This window comes from Mus musculus, chromosome 10, assembly GCF_000001635.26.
Source record: "Mus musculus strain C57BL/6J chromosome 10, GRCm38.p6 C57BL/6J".
In the NCBI taxonomy this organism is placed as follows: domain Eukaryota; kingdom Metazoa; phylum Chordata; class Mammalia; order Rodentia; family Muridae; genus Mus; species Mus musculus.
Genome location: NC_000076.6, coordinates 107,271,192 through 107,287,293, shown reverse-complemented (window position 1 = coordinate 107,287,293; position 16,102 = coordinate 107,271,192). Strand labels below are relative to the sequence as shown.

The 16,102-nt window shown below is 42.0% G+C and overlaps 1 protein-coding gene across 5 annotated transcripts in view; it reads right to left on the bottom strand.

The window, feature by feature from the left end:
- Nucleotides 1-15,745, bottom strand: part of Lin7a (lin-7 homolog A (C. elegans)) — a 153,598-nt gene extending 137,853 nt beyond the window's left edge. For 2 of the 5 annotated variants that reach the window (NM_001039354.1, NM_001033223.2), the window contains exon 1: nt 15,352-15,463. In NM_001039354.1, the coding sequence (NP_001034443.1) occupies nt 15,352-15,433 (82 nt within the window). In that variant the 5' untranslated portion in view covers nt 15,434-15,463. Of the gene's footprint in view, nt 1-14,029; nt 14,901-15,351 lie in introns of those variants that run through there. The other 3 variants (XM_006513031.4, XM_006513032.2, NM_001284329.1) reach the window with 3 other exon arrangements.
- Between the last annotated feature and the right edge of the window lie 357 nt (nt 15,746-16,102).

Here is a 16,102-nt window from a genome sequence, read left to right as displayed (position 1 = left end):
ATCTTAGATCTAGCCATGCCAGGATATGAACTAGTACTTCTATGTCTCCAAACTTCATATTGGTTGTTTATACAGTTTGTAAAGTAACTAGTTTGTGGCATTGTGTCACAGCCCCTTGAATGAGGCAAAGCAGGCTATCATAATCGGCCAGCACAGGCAGTCCTTAAAAATTCTCCGTAGAACCTGGATCCCTTTTGTGGACAGGTTTGACCCAGGATTAGCCCTGTCAATTTACACAGCGGGGCTCTGGGTCTGTTTTCACATGGTTGAGTCCCTATGGAGGAGATAAAGAGGTTGGGGAAGTAGAAGGAGGGAGAGATAAAGAGAAGGTGAAGAAAAAAAAAGAGGAAAGGAGGCAAGAGAGAGAGGGAGAGAGAGAGAGTGTGTGTGTGTATGTAGGAGAGAGGGGGGGGGCAGAGCTAGGAGGACTCTCCATCTTCGCCATCTTGTTACAGACACAGTTTTCTAGTAATGGGAGCCCCACCTTCCTGACATAATCTAAACCAAATAATCTCCCTCAAGCTCCACCACAATGGCTTTCACATGGGAGAGTATAACATTAATATGTACATCTTCAGGAACAAAAGCCATTCAGTCAGTAAGAGTCTATGATTGTAACACACACACACCCCAGTGGGTGACAATCATAGGTATGTCTATGTGGCAAGAGTTGGATGTCTATCGATAGAAGAAATTGATATCTGAGTGGACACAGAATACAACGTTCGTCCATAGCATGTCTGTCAACCTTAACTCACTAAAATAAGATGAAGCTGGAGAAATGCAGAACTTCCAAGATAACTCAGTTCCTTCTGAGTTGTACATTCAGCTTGGCTGTTCCTGTATTCACTTAGTCAATTTGTTAGAAAGTGAAATGCCACAGTGCAGAAGAAAACTATGCCAATCAACAAGTGTTGTATAAAAATGATGAATAGAAACATTTAGCTCAAAGAAAACCTGGGCATGGCAGCTCATACAACAGGTGACCTCAGTTCCGGGGAACTGATTGTTACACGTTTGAAACCAGACTGGTGTATACAGTGAGAGTCAGGGGAAGCTGGGACGACAGAGTAAGACCCTGTCTCAGGAGACCCAAGAAAAAGCAAGCAACCAATAGAAATGAAACAAGAGAGAAGACTTTTAAGTTTCTTTTAAACATTACTTAAAATGCCTCTTCTACACCTAATGCTTGTCCTAGTGTCGTACTTGAGCCAATGGAGTTTGTACTGAACCCCAGAGTTTAAGGATGGGTAAGCTGAGTTTGTTTATACACTCAGGATATCCAGAACTACTCTTGAAGATGGGGGAAAATAGATACTTGGATTTTCTTCGTATGCATGCTATTCAGGCCCTCAATCCCCTTGGCTTTTCCTGTTTGGAGGTAATGGCTGCAAAAAAAGAGAACCTGGGGCCCTATTACCCTTTTGAGAACCTGTCAAAATTCCAAAGCATAAAGTTTTGTCTGTGCAATAAAGATGACTGAAAGGTCATCTAAAAGGCCACAGTCACTATCTCTTGCTTCCTTGCTATAGCCCCCCAAAAAGACACATGATATTGCTGGTATATTCCTATAATCCCCTTGGTAAATCCTTTTTCACCCTAAGAATAACCATTACAAACAATGGGCACAGCCACGTATAACCACCAGCTACTTTCAAGGGCATACGTTACAATTTTAAAATACACAATTTAAATCAATCTCAGTGTAGTAAATATATTTTCATAAGCACAGATGAAATCTCTTGGCTGCTCTTTGCTCGCCTTGGATTCTCTGACCTGGCTTCCCTTTGAAGCTCTTGCAAGCACTGTTGCTTCTATTTTTCCTTACAAGTTCATGTTCCTCAGTGCATGTTAGGGACCTCTGAACTTGTTCTTGACAATGTAGCAAAGCCATTAAGCCCAGGGGTTAAGAATCAATCCACCTGTGCAAAAATTCTTTTTGTGCCTCAATTACGAGCTCTTCAAAATAACAATTACACTTACCTCACAGGATTCTTTTTTTGACTGTTAAGTGAAATGAAATATTTCATTAATTATGTAAAGAGTTAAGAACAATGCCTGGCATGCAATCAGTGATCATGTGTTCTAGCTATGGCCGTTATGACTCAAAGAATGTCCTCAAATGTTATCTGTCAAGAGACTCTTCTCCCTAGACGGCTATACAGAACTCTTGCCTTGGCAACTGGCAGATTGGAGGCTTCCATTTTTCCTGAATGATTATGTGAACGAAAAAAGAACCAAAGAAATGTACGACCATGCAAAGTAGGTGTTATTGCTTTTGATAGAAGGACCTAAAACAAGCAGAATGTAAACACTGTTCCAAGCTCCAGTGCACAGCATGTGGCAGAGGTATCAGCCGAATGCATACCTATCTAAGGCTGAAGTCATTGTGCTTTTCCCTTCCTGCACTGGGAAGGTAAGCATGACCTGAAAAGGCAGAGGTGGGGATTAGCCCTCGATAATGAGCATTTCCTAGCCTATCAGGATGATGTTTGAGCACGTCTATGTGTACGTCTGTTTGTGTGTGTCTTCTCAGCTAACCTTTTCCCCAACTTAATGAGATGGAAACTCATTATTATCAGTTTTACAGAGGAAAAGAAAAAGGATCCCAACAAAACAGACCAAAGATATGTAGTGCTACAGTTTTCTTTCTACTGTTGTAATAAACACCATGACTCAAAAGGTAAGGATTTATTTCATTTTATAGCTGTTGAAGTTTGTCTGTTGCTATGTATTGTTGTGCTAAGTGTGGGGGTTCGGGGTGGTGGTTTGGGGAGGTAAAGCCTGATTATCCCAGAGACTAGAGAGTTTGCAGGTAGACCCGAATGAAGCTATGTGATTTTTCCCCCAAGTTATTTCTGATTGGTGAGTAAAAATGTCAACACTCTATAGCTGGGCAGAATTGAGGAAGGCAGAGCTGGGTGTTCCCAGGCTTCAGAGTGAGAAGAGACTAAGAGGAGGAAGAAAGAAGGGGGAGAGAGGAAAAAGATTCCATGGGTTAGTAGTCAAGAAAGCAGAGCCCTGAAGGCAGATATCTACCCTCTATGCTATTAAAACCCATTTCCTATAGATAATCCTAAGTTATTACCTACTATGTTTTATCTGGGCTGATCTTAACTCTAATTGGCCATCCATTAGGGACATGCTTTCTTGACTCCTAACTCATGGCATCTTTCTCCACTCACCAAATTCTTTCCCTCCTCTTGGTCTCCCAGGAACACCAAGCCCTGCTTACCTCAATTCTGCCCAGCTATAGGCTGTAGGTATTTTTATTCACCAATCAGAAATAACCTGGGGCAAAGTCACATAGTGTCTGTCCCTTGGGTCTTTCTAACTGCCAATTTGGATTCTGGGGGCTCTCATTTGGCATTACAATACATAGCAACTGACCAAACTTCAACCTACAGCTTACAGTTAATTCATTAAAGAAACCTGGAGGCAGGACCTGAAGCAGAGACTATAGAGAAGCACTGTTTCTGACTTGCTCTTCATGGTTTGCTCACTTTTATTTCTAATGATACAATCCAGGATTTCGCACCTAGAGGCCTCACTGTCTGTAAGTGGTCTAGACCTTTCTATACCAATTGTCAATAAAGAAAATGCCCCAAGACAGGTCCACAGCCAATCTAGAAGACAATTCCTCAACTGACATATCCTCTTTCTAGGCAACTCTGGCTTGTGTCAAGTTGAAAAAATCTAACTAGCGTTCATGGATGGAAAAAAACAAGGGGAAGGTATGTGGCTGCTACTGGAAAGGAAGATACCGAACTGGCATTCAGCAATCTAGATCCATACCTCCTTCCCCAACCTTCTGCTTCTGAGAATCATACTATGATTTAAAATTAAATAGCTCTAAGAAAAGGAAAGCCAAAATCACTCTTTCACTTTACTTCTCAACTACCTAGTACATTCCTTTTGTTGTTGTTTTATATCTGTGTATGGTTAACTTGTATATAGGAAAACACCACTGGGCAAACACTCAAAGCAATTATTGAATATTTAAGTCTGTCTTGAAAAATAATTGAGGTTTGTTAATCATCTTTTCTCTGGACAATGTGCACAAACAAAATACTCAATAATTTTAGGAGAGACCAATTCTAATTTTGAAGGACACAAATATGGGAATATTTCTCTTTAATAAAAATCTACCACTCTCTTCATTTTTTTTTTTGCTTGTTTGTACTACCATGAAACTATGCAGGCCAAAATAATAATTCATTCAGCAAATATCAGGGAACTTATATTTGTATTACTATGATACCACAAAGCATACAATGGTACGTATTAGAAACGTATGAATTCAGTACTCCTGTGGTGAAATGGAGGGCAGAAACAGAAGACTCCCTCAGAAACGTGTGGGCCAAGTAGCTGCGAATGCACATGAGTGAAAGTCAGCAGCCAGAACAGAAGGAGACTGTCTCAAACTAGGCCGAAGGCAAAGACTGACACCCAAGCTTGTCTTCTGTCCTTCATATCAGCACCATGGCATATGTGTGCTTGACTTATCACCAAGTGGACAACTTAGGGAGCATGTATGTACACAACAAGTTACATACACAGAAAACACTTTGAGTTACTAAGCATTTTCAACAACTTCCTCATCTTTTGAATCCGAAATCTAAGTGTGGTTCCAGCCTCTTCATGTAACACAATAAAGGAAGTATTCTCTATTCTTGCCCTGTGCATTGGGATCATACTACATGCAGGGCTCAGGAAAGAAACAATGACAGCCATTGAATGATTACTATATGTCAGACCTAGTCTGAGCACTTTATACATGTTAGGATATGAAAATCAACAAATCTACATCTTTGATATTATGCTGGTTTTATAACTTGTACTTTACAGATTGGAAAACTGGAACTCAAAACAGTTAAGAAACTTCTGTGAATGTTACAGAAAGCAGAAAAGCTAGCAATTAAATGTAGGCAGTACATCTCTGACCAGCATCCTGTTGCTTCCTAGAGCAACATAGTACTTTTGAAATGATGGAGAAGACAAAGGAATGGAAGGAAAATAGTATTGCGGTGCCCATTTACAGTCTACATGGTGTTGGCTATCTGTCATTCCTTGCATCCTTAAGACAGGTATTGCTACCGACCACTCCACATCCTTTCTGATCTATTCCTCTCCTTTTTTACTGTGCCCTGAATTCTCCTTTCCTTTGCTTTTACTCATTGAAATGATAATCTTTGCACTCACATATCCCTCTTAGCACAATGCCTCCTTCTGCTCTGATGTCATGCCCTCATGTGGCCTTCCAGAACTCACTGTGTAAGTGGCTTTTGCTCCTGTTTCCCTATGTCCTATTCTCTGTAGGTATTGTTCTATGGAGTCCCACTGTTTTCTCACCGATTTAAATCTTTTGTCTTTTCTACCCTAACTGCAAAGCAAGCACATCACTGAGAGTGACCTTGTCAGCCTTTTTTCCTCTGTATTCCCTATTCTCAAGTACATAGCAGGTATGTGACACAGTGGGCAGTCAAACTGTATCATCTTTTAGTCCTGCCTTGTTTATTGTATTTTGTAATTGCACTTTATCTTTTCATTGACTTTTTAAAACTTGTTATTTAAATGCGAGATTACTATTTTAAGCACTATTTGGATATGTGAGCACTGATTTGTGGCATTAATGATTATCTCTGGGAAATTCAATTATGCCTTCTAATAGCTTTTCAATTGACAATCAAACACTCTGAAAAGAGGCCATTTTGACAGCTCAGTATTCATATGTTTGTTTGGGGTTTTTTTTGCTTACATTTATTTATTTTATAGCATTGGTTAAATCTTTTTTCCCTGTATTTTTCTAGAGCTTAAATATAGTTTCATCCTGAGTATTTAAATACAGCATTCAACATTGCATCTGATAGCTAATCCATATCATATTGAAGAAAATCCTTCTACAGGTCACTAAAGGCTGTGTGTGTTGAAATCACATATTAAGCTTAAATTCTATTATATGTGTAAGGCATTGGAGTAAAATAGTTTCTAACATTGAACCACCCCACTTTCTAGAAATTCTGTGGTTCACAGCTAAGTGGGGTAATAGTTCCTCCCCAGGGGGAATCTAGATATTTACCTCTGTTTCTTTTAGTTAACACAATGATGGGTGATGGCGACTTTTATGCAGGCCTTGAGAATTCTAGATACTATACTATCTACATGATATGATGTTAGGTCTGCTGTTGAGCACCGTATCTCAGTTGAGTAACTTTTCTGAGCTGGGATAATTTTCATTGTGCTTGAAAACATCACTAACATCAGAAATCACCAACATAGAGGGATTCCAGAGTTTGAGAACAATTCCCCATAGATTATGGAGTAGTAGTGTTTTATTGCAGTATTGGTACATGTTTTACCTTTAATTTTGAAGAGATTGATTTTTAATATTTTTGATGATTTAATCACAGCTTGTTTTGACTTTATTAAATAAAGGAATCAATATTTTCCAAATCTACCACTCTTAAATAAGATTGTCCCTGTCATATACCAATGCCATCGATATGAATTTAATCACATACTAACTTGATTCCAGCTAATGAATGAGAGCTATATGTCAGGTTCCCCTCCATTGGATTCTATCTGTTTCATTGTAACCTGCCATTTTAGCTAGATACAATCTTAGAATACTGATATTGTTGGTGCGATTATTTCTTATTTTCCCAAACCATACGTCACCGATAAATTTGATTAAAATATAATTCATGGTACTCAGCTGGAGTCTCAGGAATGATGCAGAGGACTGAGATGCATTCATTCACAGAGCAGCATTCAACCGCTAGAAGCCCACTTCACGTCACTCTGTGTTTTCAACAAGACCTCTTGCACAGCTAATAGCATCCTGAGTGTGGAACACAGCTGTGCTGTGCTTAGGAAATTCAACCTACCCATTCTCCTCGACTCAAACTCTTGCTTTCTTTTTCTAATGGTCAATGTTTTATTATTTTAATAAGATGGTTTATGCTCTGCTGGGAGGCAGCATCAGATAGTTTGGTCTGTTATTCCTTAAAACATGTAGATTTTCTCAAAACCAGGCTCTCTGTTGAACCTCATGCTGTCTAATTTTCCTAAATAATCACTTTCAGTAGTCTCATGGCCTCATTGTCCAGTATCCCATGGCTGTTCAACAGACCCAGCTACTACGTGATGCTCACTTCTTTACTCCCCCACGACCCCACACTTACCATGGAGGTTTAAAATCCCATGAACATTCTGTGACTTCCATTAATCTACCCTTTTCTCATAATGGCAATTCTTTGCTAGAAGACCTTGTGCAGGATTATTGTTACTATGGCAACAGTGAGCAAGTAAACAAAAAGAGCAAAAACCAGGTGGACTTGAAATAGCTCCAGTGTTTCTAGACATGGTGATTCGTTTAAACCAGGAGCTCTGTGCTTTCTGGGTAACACCTACAGATGTCTGAGTACAACTTCAAAAGAAATGTCAGTCCCACGTGGCTTTTAAGTGGTTTTGGACGTATTTGCTTCTGTAAGTCTTCAAGTACAGCGAGCACATGACTCAGCAAAACTCAATCTCAAAAACTTCTCGCCATCTAATTGACTAGAGATAATGAATTGGTGGGATCATTATGACTTTTTAAGACTTATTATTTTTTTTTGTCAACGGAGAGTGCTTACAGAATAAGTCTATCTTGACTTCTTTGCCATGCTCTACTATTTGTTAATTGTTGGTTATGAAAAGCAAAACCACTGAGTAGCTTATGTATGTATACTGAGCTGGGGCAGGTTGTTCTGCAGCCCCACTTGACACTAAAAATGTCTTCATGAGGCTGGAGAGATGCTCAGTAGTTAAGAGCACTAACTGCTCTCCCAGAGGACCCAAGTTCAGGTCCTAGCACCAACAGATTATTAGCTCACAACTCTCAGTAACTCCAGTTTCAGAGCATCTAGCACTCTTGCAAGGCACACCACCAACCAAAGCACACGCACATGCAAATTAGTCTTTAAAAAATTATTAACAACTCATGGTCTGATTATGGGACTAAATATTTGGTTCAGTCACCAACTAAAACAGTAGGATCCATGCAGGAAGTGTAGATGGGACTATGACTATCAACTGCAGTGACTCTCATTATTTCCAGTCACATGGTGGAAAATGCACAGACACAGATAGACAGAGAGAGACACCAGCAAAAAACAGACAGACAGACAGACACACACACACACACACACACACACACACACACACACACACACACACATATACACACACACACTAGCAAAGTGACAACTTAAGGAAGCCATTGCTTGTGAATTATTTTAGGTTGGTATTAATAAATATTCCTCAGGCCCTATTGCATAGCTAGTACCTTACAGTGATTTAAAAATGTACCAGCAAAACAAAAACATTAGTATCATGAATGGCAGGACCACGCCAAAGTAGACATTCAACAAAAATAGTGTGTAAAATGTTTTTGGGCGCTGCAGAAAATAATTTCTCACAGTGATCAACCACATAATGTTGATGAGCTAAACTGTATCAGGCTGCAGCTGTTGGCGAAGCCTTGGGATGGGATATAGCTTATCTCTGTCAAGGTAATCAGGCATGCACCTTTGAAACAGTAGTCAAAATCATAGTCCTTAGTTTTCTGTCATAAAAATCCTTCAGAATAAAAACAAAAACTGAAAACTGAAGTGCATGAGACTGGACTTCTTTGGACTGTGAGCAAAAACAATTTTCAGATAAATACAGATTTCATATAAACTAGAGAATGTCGTTTGATTAGAAAATCTGTAGGCTGCCCAGAGCTCTAATCGGAAGATATATAAAGTAACAGGCTGTGTGTGCCTTGAAAAGTGAGAAGGAAAGAAAACGTGTTGACGCATCACAACTGCTATGAAGAAGATGGGATTCTCACTGACATCCAATTTTTGTCCACATGACACCCCCCCCCTTAATATTGAGATCCATAATATAAAAGTTCTTGGTTTCCCAGTGGAAACTTTAAAGGACAAAAAGTTTGATCTGTTAAAATGAGGAAATACACTTAAGACTAGTTTAATCAATAATTTAAATTATGACTGAGAGAAGCCAAGAATTAACGATTTCCATTTGTATCTTTGCAACTTATCCAAATTGAAGTCGAGTCACAGAGAAAGTAGATAATGGGGGCTACAACATTTACCTTGTGTATGAACTAAAATAGATGGTCAGCTATTGATCGCGTCACCAAACACCAAAGAACTTTAAATTGTGTAATTTTAATTAACTCCTAGAAATGTATTTAAAATATTTGTTTTTTTTTAATTGTGCACAGATGTGTTTGTCTTAACATGTGGAGATATGTTCACATGAGCAAGGTCCAGATAAAACCAGAGGCATTGGGTCATCTGGAGCTGGTGTAACAGGTATTATGAGTCAATGGAAATGGGTACAGGGAAACACATTTGGTTCCTGGGATCAGTAGTTACTCTTAACTGCAGAGTTATCTGTCTGGCTCCTTAGGAAAATATTAATGATTCATGTTTAATCCACAGTAGGTTTTATATTATCACATTATAAGTCATAGTTTTGTTTTTAAGCAATTTGGTTTCAATTTAAGGGGGGAAAGTTCATAAGCAAAGGTGAGCATCTAAAGGGTTTTTTCATATTTTCCTTTCTGACCTTGGAATGGAACTTGAAGGAGAGTTGAAGCTACTGTACCCAAGGAAAGTCCCCAGAAGGACTCAATGCTTAATGCAGTGAAACATTTCTGTTTTCTATAAAGATGACGGGATGCAGTATCAGAGGCCGCACTCTGCTTGGTTGCCCTGAATTTAGCTGAAGGTCACACCTAGTTTAAGAGATTAAAATCTGGCCAAGCCAGTCCCTGGGAATTGGAAGAGGGTCTGAGAACATTTTAAAGCTGAGAAGAGACAAATTTCACGCTCCTCTCATCAGAATCTTCCTTAGGCTCAAGGGTAAATTCCAGGTCCTTCTGTCTACACTGCTGTCTATCCTGATCACTAGCCATCCCGTAATAGGAAAGATCACCTGGGTTCAAGACGGAGATTCATGTGCAGCTCTATGAGAATGACAGTGTATCTTTGAAAATAGTCATCTATGCTATATTAGCCTGGCAATCAAACCTGATGCAAAGCTCATCTGTAGACTTCCTAGGATAATGCAACCAAGTTTTTAAACCTAAGCTGTACCTTTATGTCATAATTAGTTCTTCAGTTGTCTCAATCTTTTTTTTTTTTTTTTTTACTGTTTTCCTGTCAGTGCATTAACCAGATGAAAAGCAGGTAGGAAATCTGGAACCACAGTTATGCATGCTTCCTTCACTAGGATGGATTTTCCTCAGGGTTGTTTTATTAGATGACGACAACTGTAAGTTTTCCTTTCTCAGTGAGCCTTCCTTGAGCTACAGTATCCAAGTAGCTCTCTCCCCGCCTAGTCTCTTCTCTGATTGTTTGCAACCAAGCATTGCAAAGCCTCATATAATCTAACATCATTATCATGAGTCACAGCATCTGGCCCCTGGCCACCATCTTCAGATATCCCTCTTCTAAGGCTCCTCTTTTGCTTGCCTTTCAAAGTAGCTACTGTGATGTGCCTGGAGGCTGGCAGTTCTTCATCCTGAGCCTATTCACCCCCAAATATCAATAATTTGTTTCCTCCCTTTATCTGGTGCTCCTCTCAAATGTCACAAGCTCAAGGGGTCTTTCCTTGACTAATATATCTATGACGGTGTTTTGTTTTTTTTTCTTTTGTTCAGTTTTAGTTTTTCTCCAGCAGCCTCATTTCTGTACATTGTATCTCTCTCATAAGCATGCCAATGCCATTAGATTTTACCTATGGTACCATCACAGTGCTTAAAGAAGTGTTTGGAATGAGGCCGACACTCAATATTTTTTAGTCAATCAGTCCCTTACCATTTGTCTTCCCTAATAGATGCTTAGGATTCATAGAAATGGGAAACCTTTCTTCTTGTGGTCCTGTAGCACAGAGGTTCTTAACTTTCCCAACACTATGGCCCTTCAGTATAATTCCTCATGTGTGGTGACCTCCAACCCCACCCCGTGCCAGCCATAAAACTATTTTTGTTGTTACTTTATGACTGTAGTTTTGCTACTGTTATGACTCATAATGAAAATATCTGACATGCAACCCTTGTGAAAGGGTTGTTTGGGTTGTGGCCCACAGGTTGAAAATTGCTGCCATAATCTGTAGTATGTAAGAGGTAAAAAATGTATTTTAACATAATCTGTAGTATGTAACAGGCAAGAAATGTATTTTAACATAATCTGTAGTATGTAACAGGCAAGAAATGTATTTTAAATGAACAGATGAGTGACTTGTTTGTATGCCCCAAACAAGCAAGTAAACAAACAAACAAACTTTCCTAGCAGCTCTTGTGACAGAAATTAGAATTTTCATTTGTCTAGCTTCTCAATAGACACTGGTCCCAAAATAAAGTGTGACTTATATTACGGTCTCAATAAGTAAATGAATAATATCAAGAAACAGTTAAAAAAAAAAAGGAGTCTACTCTGTCCACAGCTACCCTGTGGTCTGCAATGCTGGCTGGTCCAATGTCATGATGGCAGTTTAACAGTTTTGGTATAGAGACAGATATGTGAAAACACTCCAGGCACTCTTTTTATTCCTTAGGGCTATCCTGGATCTTCAAGTCTTGTTTCCCAGACAGAAAATCAAGATGGGTGTGACTTCTAAGAGTCTTATTTTAAGTTATCCTATAGGAATTTGAGGCAAGTAAGTCTTAATTTCAACCCTGTAGCTTTGACTTGTTTCCTTAAAAACTTGGGCATTAGGAATTTGGGTCTCTGATATAGCTGTCTTTTGTGAGACTATGGCGGGGCCTAGCAAACACAGAAGTGGATGCTCACAGTCAGCTATTGGATGGATCACAGGGCCCCCAATGGAGGAGCTAGAGAAAGTACCCAAGGAGCTAAAGGGAACTGCAACCCTATAGGTGGAACAACAATATGAACTAACCAGTACCCAGGAGCTCTTGTCTCTAGCTGCATATGTATCAAAAGATGACCTAGTCGGCCATCACTGGAAAGAGAGGCCCATTGGTCATGCAAACTTTATATGCCCCAGTAGAGGGGAACGCCAGGACCAAAAAGTGGGAGTGGGTAGGTAGGGGAGTGGGGGGGAGGGTATGGGGGACTTTTGGGATAGCATTGGAAATGTAAATGAGGAAAATACCTAATAAAAATATTTTTTTTTAAAAAAAGGAATTTGGGTCTGATAATTGTGAAGCTGTGCAGCTTTAACAGTCTGAAATTCAGGTGTTCTGACTTGGGTCTCATCGTTCGGCCACCTACTGGAGACTTTAGGTCACTGCAAGCTTCTGGAGTTCCATTTGACACACTCTATGGCATATATATGGATTTTTTTTTCTACTCCTATGGATACTATGATGTTCATATTGACACCCCCCCCCAGCTGTGATACTGTCCAAATGGACTCTACATCCTTGATTCCAAAGGACACCAATTGAGAACCAAATCGCCTACTTAGAGGTAGCATAGCCTTAAGAATATTAATGTTTCTTTTCTGTAAATGAAAATCCTAGAAAAGAACCAGGAGTCCTAACCATACCTCCTCTGATTGCAGAAGATGCACTTGGTAGTTCCTGACACAAATCCCATTTCCTTCTTTCCTGTTGCCCACTAGTTACAATCCTCCTTAGGCCCGAGATGCCACATTCCCTTTAATCCCAGCACTCAGGAGGCAAAGGCAGGCAGATCTCTGAGTTCAAGGCCAGCCTGGTCTACAAAGCAAGTCCCAGGACAGCAAGGACTACATAAAGAAACCCAGTCTTGCTAAACAGGTGTGGCTGGTAGAGATCCACCAAGTGAATCTGGGAACGGTTCATAGCCACCGCCTTACGTGCTCCTTTCTAGCATCCTTGCTAGCTCTGCAGGGCCATAACCTCATAACTGTACCCCAGTTCCGTATGAAATCTGTATAACAAACAGTTCTCCATTTACTCCAGCTTCAGTTCACTATCACTAGTCTACATTGACTTTATACTCCATCACAAGTCAGGGATGATGAGAAATTCAAAGATGGGTTAAGAAATGGCTTCGTCCCTCAAGGAGCTTTACACATTGGGGGAGACTAAAGGAAAGAAGGATTGTAAATTATAAAGGCTTTGATGGAGCCAAAAGCTTTTGAGTGAGCAAATTTAGAGTGTATAACATGGGCCACCAACGTATCAAATGGCACTCTGGAAACTTGGAGTGACCCAAAATCGCCAGTAGGTGGCCAAACGCTGAGCCCTAAGTTGGGTTAACCGAATTACAGGCTGCTAACACTGCACATCTTCACAATTATCAGACCTTCATGTCCTAATGCCCAACCAAACCAGGACAAAGCTTAGAATCACATATTCCATCAACCTAATAAAATTACTTAACTTGGTGTACTATCATAGTGAATTAGAGGGAAGATAACTTCACGGACTTCTTACACACAGAGCACTTAAAGCCAGTGGTTCAATAATTCAGATGTTCCCATAGATAACCTGACTGGGCTTCCTTTGTTACTTACTCTACAGATCTAATCACAGAAGGACAGGTACCCTCTGAATATAAACAAGAACACACTTTAAATCTTGGTCTTCTCTAGATAGCTGACTGGGGTGTCCAAGGGCTAAGATAAACTTCCCCAAAGTGGACTAGTTGCATTGCTAATAGTAGTGGTGGGATGTAAATTTGCTTGAGTATGTTGTCTTCTTGGAGTGTTTGCATCTAACATAGTTAGAACTTGGGTTGTTTAATATAGTTAAACTTGGGGTGTTTAATGACTGTAATTCAGTAATGGGACAATAGAAGAGCTCATCACATTAAAACAGAAATAACTTGGGAAACCCATCGTTTTTAATAGCCTGCCATCTGTTTGGCTCTTACCAGCAATGGATTTATCCTGCTTAGTACAGATGATATTGGGACTAAAATCATAGATTATACGACGGACTTCTGAGCTCTTTACTCTTATTAATCTGTAAACGAACATTTCCCAACATAAAAATCAATTATTTTTCAACTCTTACCCTAAGTAAGGTTGCTATGGGCACCGCATAATATCCGTTCTGGCACCAACAGATTGAGTTAAAGTCACCAGAGATCTCTCCACATTAAGAACCTCAAATACAGTTTACCAGCTTTGCCACTGTGCTCGCTGTACGATGCTCTTTTTGCTTTGCTGGGCCGCTAGTTTAATCCTCCAGAAAGAGAAATTTTAGAGGGACAAGGACTAAATCATTTTCTTCTGAGCACAGCATTTTCAAATGACTGCACCGGGTCCTAAGCCCCGCCGCTGCGGACCCAGAGCTAGAGGTGCCCTCTCTCTGCAGAGCTGGGGACTCTGGAGCCCTAATAACTAACTGGACCTGGTGAGGCAGAAAGGAAACTCCCATCCACCGCCAGGTACTACTCGGGTGCACTCAGCAGGGCCCGATCCTAGAGAAAGGTTTGGAAAGGTTTGGAAAGGTTTGAGCAAAAGCTCTTTCCGTTTCAGCCAAAGAGTAGGACGCACAGGTCACAGGCTAGAAGTTAAACAGTTACCCAGCCTGCGCTTTGTCTCCGCGCCTTCTGCAGCCCAGGCACTGAGGTACACTTGACTGGTGAAGAACAAGGTTTGCTGGAGCAGGAGACAGGAGTTGCTACCTCCCTGGAACTGCAGGCTGAGGGAGTACCAAGACCAGAGCCGCAGCTCCGAGCGGGAAGCTGGAGCCAAGCCGGCTCGGCTCCGGATGCGGTGTCCCTGAGCCAGCGAAGGTTGCCCGAGCTCTGCTCTGCCCTTTCGCCCGAGGGCAGCGCCCTAGCCAGGCAGTCCCGCGGCTTTGCACCCAGCTTCCCAGCCAAGCGCCCTGCCGCCCTGGGGCGATCTCCCAGTCACAACAGCTGCACAGACCCCTCATCTCCAGCGCGGGGACAAACTTCCTCCCTTCGGGTCCCCGCGCCGGCAGTTGGCAGCTAGCTTCCCCACTGGTCCCTTAGCAAGCTCTGGCTGGGAGAGCTTTCTCTGCCCCTCTTCAACCTCCAGTCACCAGCGCTCAGCGGTCCCGGCGCATCCTCTCCAACAAAGCCGGGGCCCGGAGGCGACCCGGCGAGGGACCGAGACTGTCAGCTGAAACATTCGAGCCCTGGCAAGCACCTACGCCCCGGAGAGCGCAGCAAGAAGGGGCAGCGGGGACCAGGAGAGGAGAGAGGGGAAGAAAGTGTCCTGCTCCGGGCGCGAAACCCTCCTGGGCTGATCCTCCTCCCCCAGCTGCCCCTGCCCGAGCGCATCCTGCCTTCCCTGTGGGACTGGGCAGGGCGGAGGGCGAAGCGGTGCGGACTGTGTGGCCTGACGGACCAGCCGCTCCCTTACCTCTGTCCAGAGTAAGCGGCTGGACCACTGTCAATGTCGCCATGTCTGCCGTGGGAGCCGAAGTGACGCTCGGCTTCAGCATCAGCAACCGCTTGTAGTGAGAAAAAGAGGAGGAGATTGGGGGCGGGGGTGGAGAGGGAAGACGGAAAGGAGGGGGAGGAGGGGGAGGCAGGAAGGTGGTGATGGAGGAGAAGAAAGCTCGGGTGGGTTGGTAGCCAGATGGAGACTCAACTGTTCCGCCGCGGCGAATCTTCAGTGCGGCGCCAAGCAGGGCAGGTAGCCGCGAGCGCCTGCCTGGCCAAGGAGCTGAGAAAGGAACGCTCAGCCCTAGAACTTTGCTCGCCCACCCGTCAGTAGCTCTGGGTGGCTGTAGCAGGTTTGCTGTCTTTCAACTTTCCACCTAAGCATAATGGTCAGAATGCACTCGAACCCAGAAGAAGAGGACTCAGAAACGGGAGAGAGACAGACAGGGGTAGAGAGGTGGGGGGACAGAATTCTTTTCAGATTAAGAAAAAATTTCAACCTCCCTTTCCACATCCCTTTCCAGAGGAAACGCCACTAGCCGTGGGAGATGTTGCTATATCATTGTAGTTGCTGTTAATTTCTGTTGAAGCTTTTTGTTTAGAACGTCCACTCTCAACAGCACAAGGTAACCGACTGAGGGCCAGGCAGGGTTCTGTTAAGTCAGTGTTCGTTTAGGACCTGGGTACATTGCCTAGGAAAATGACTTGCCTTTACAAGCAAACTTCCT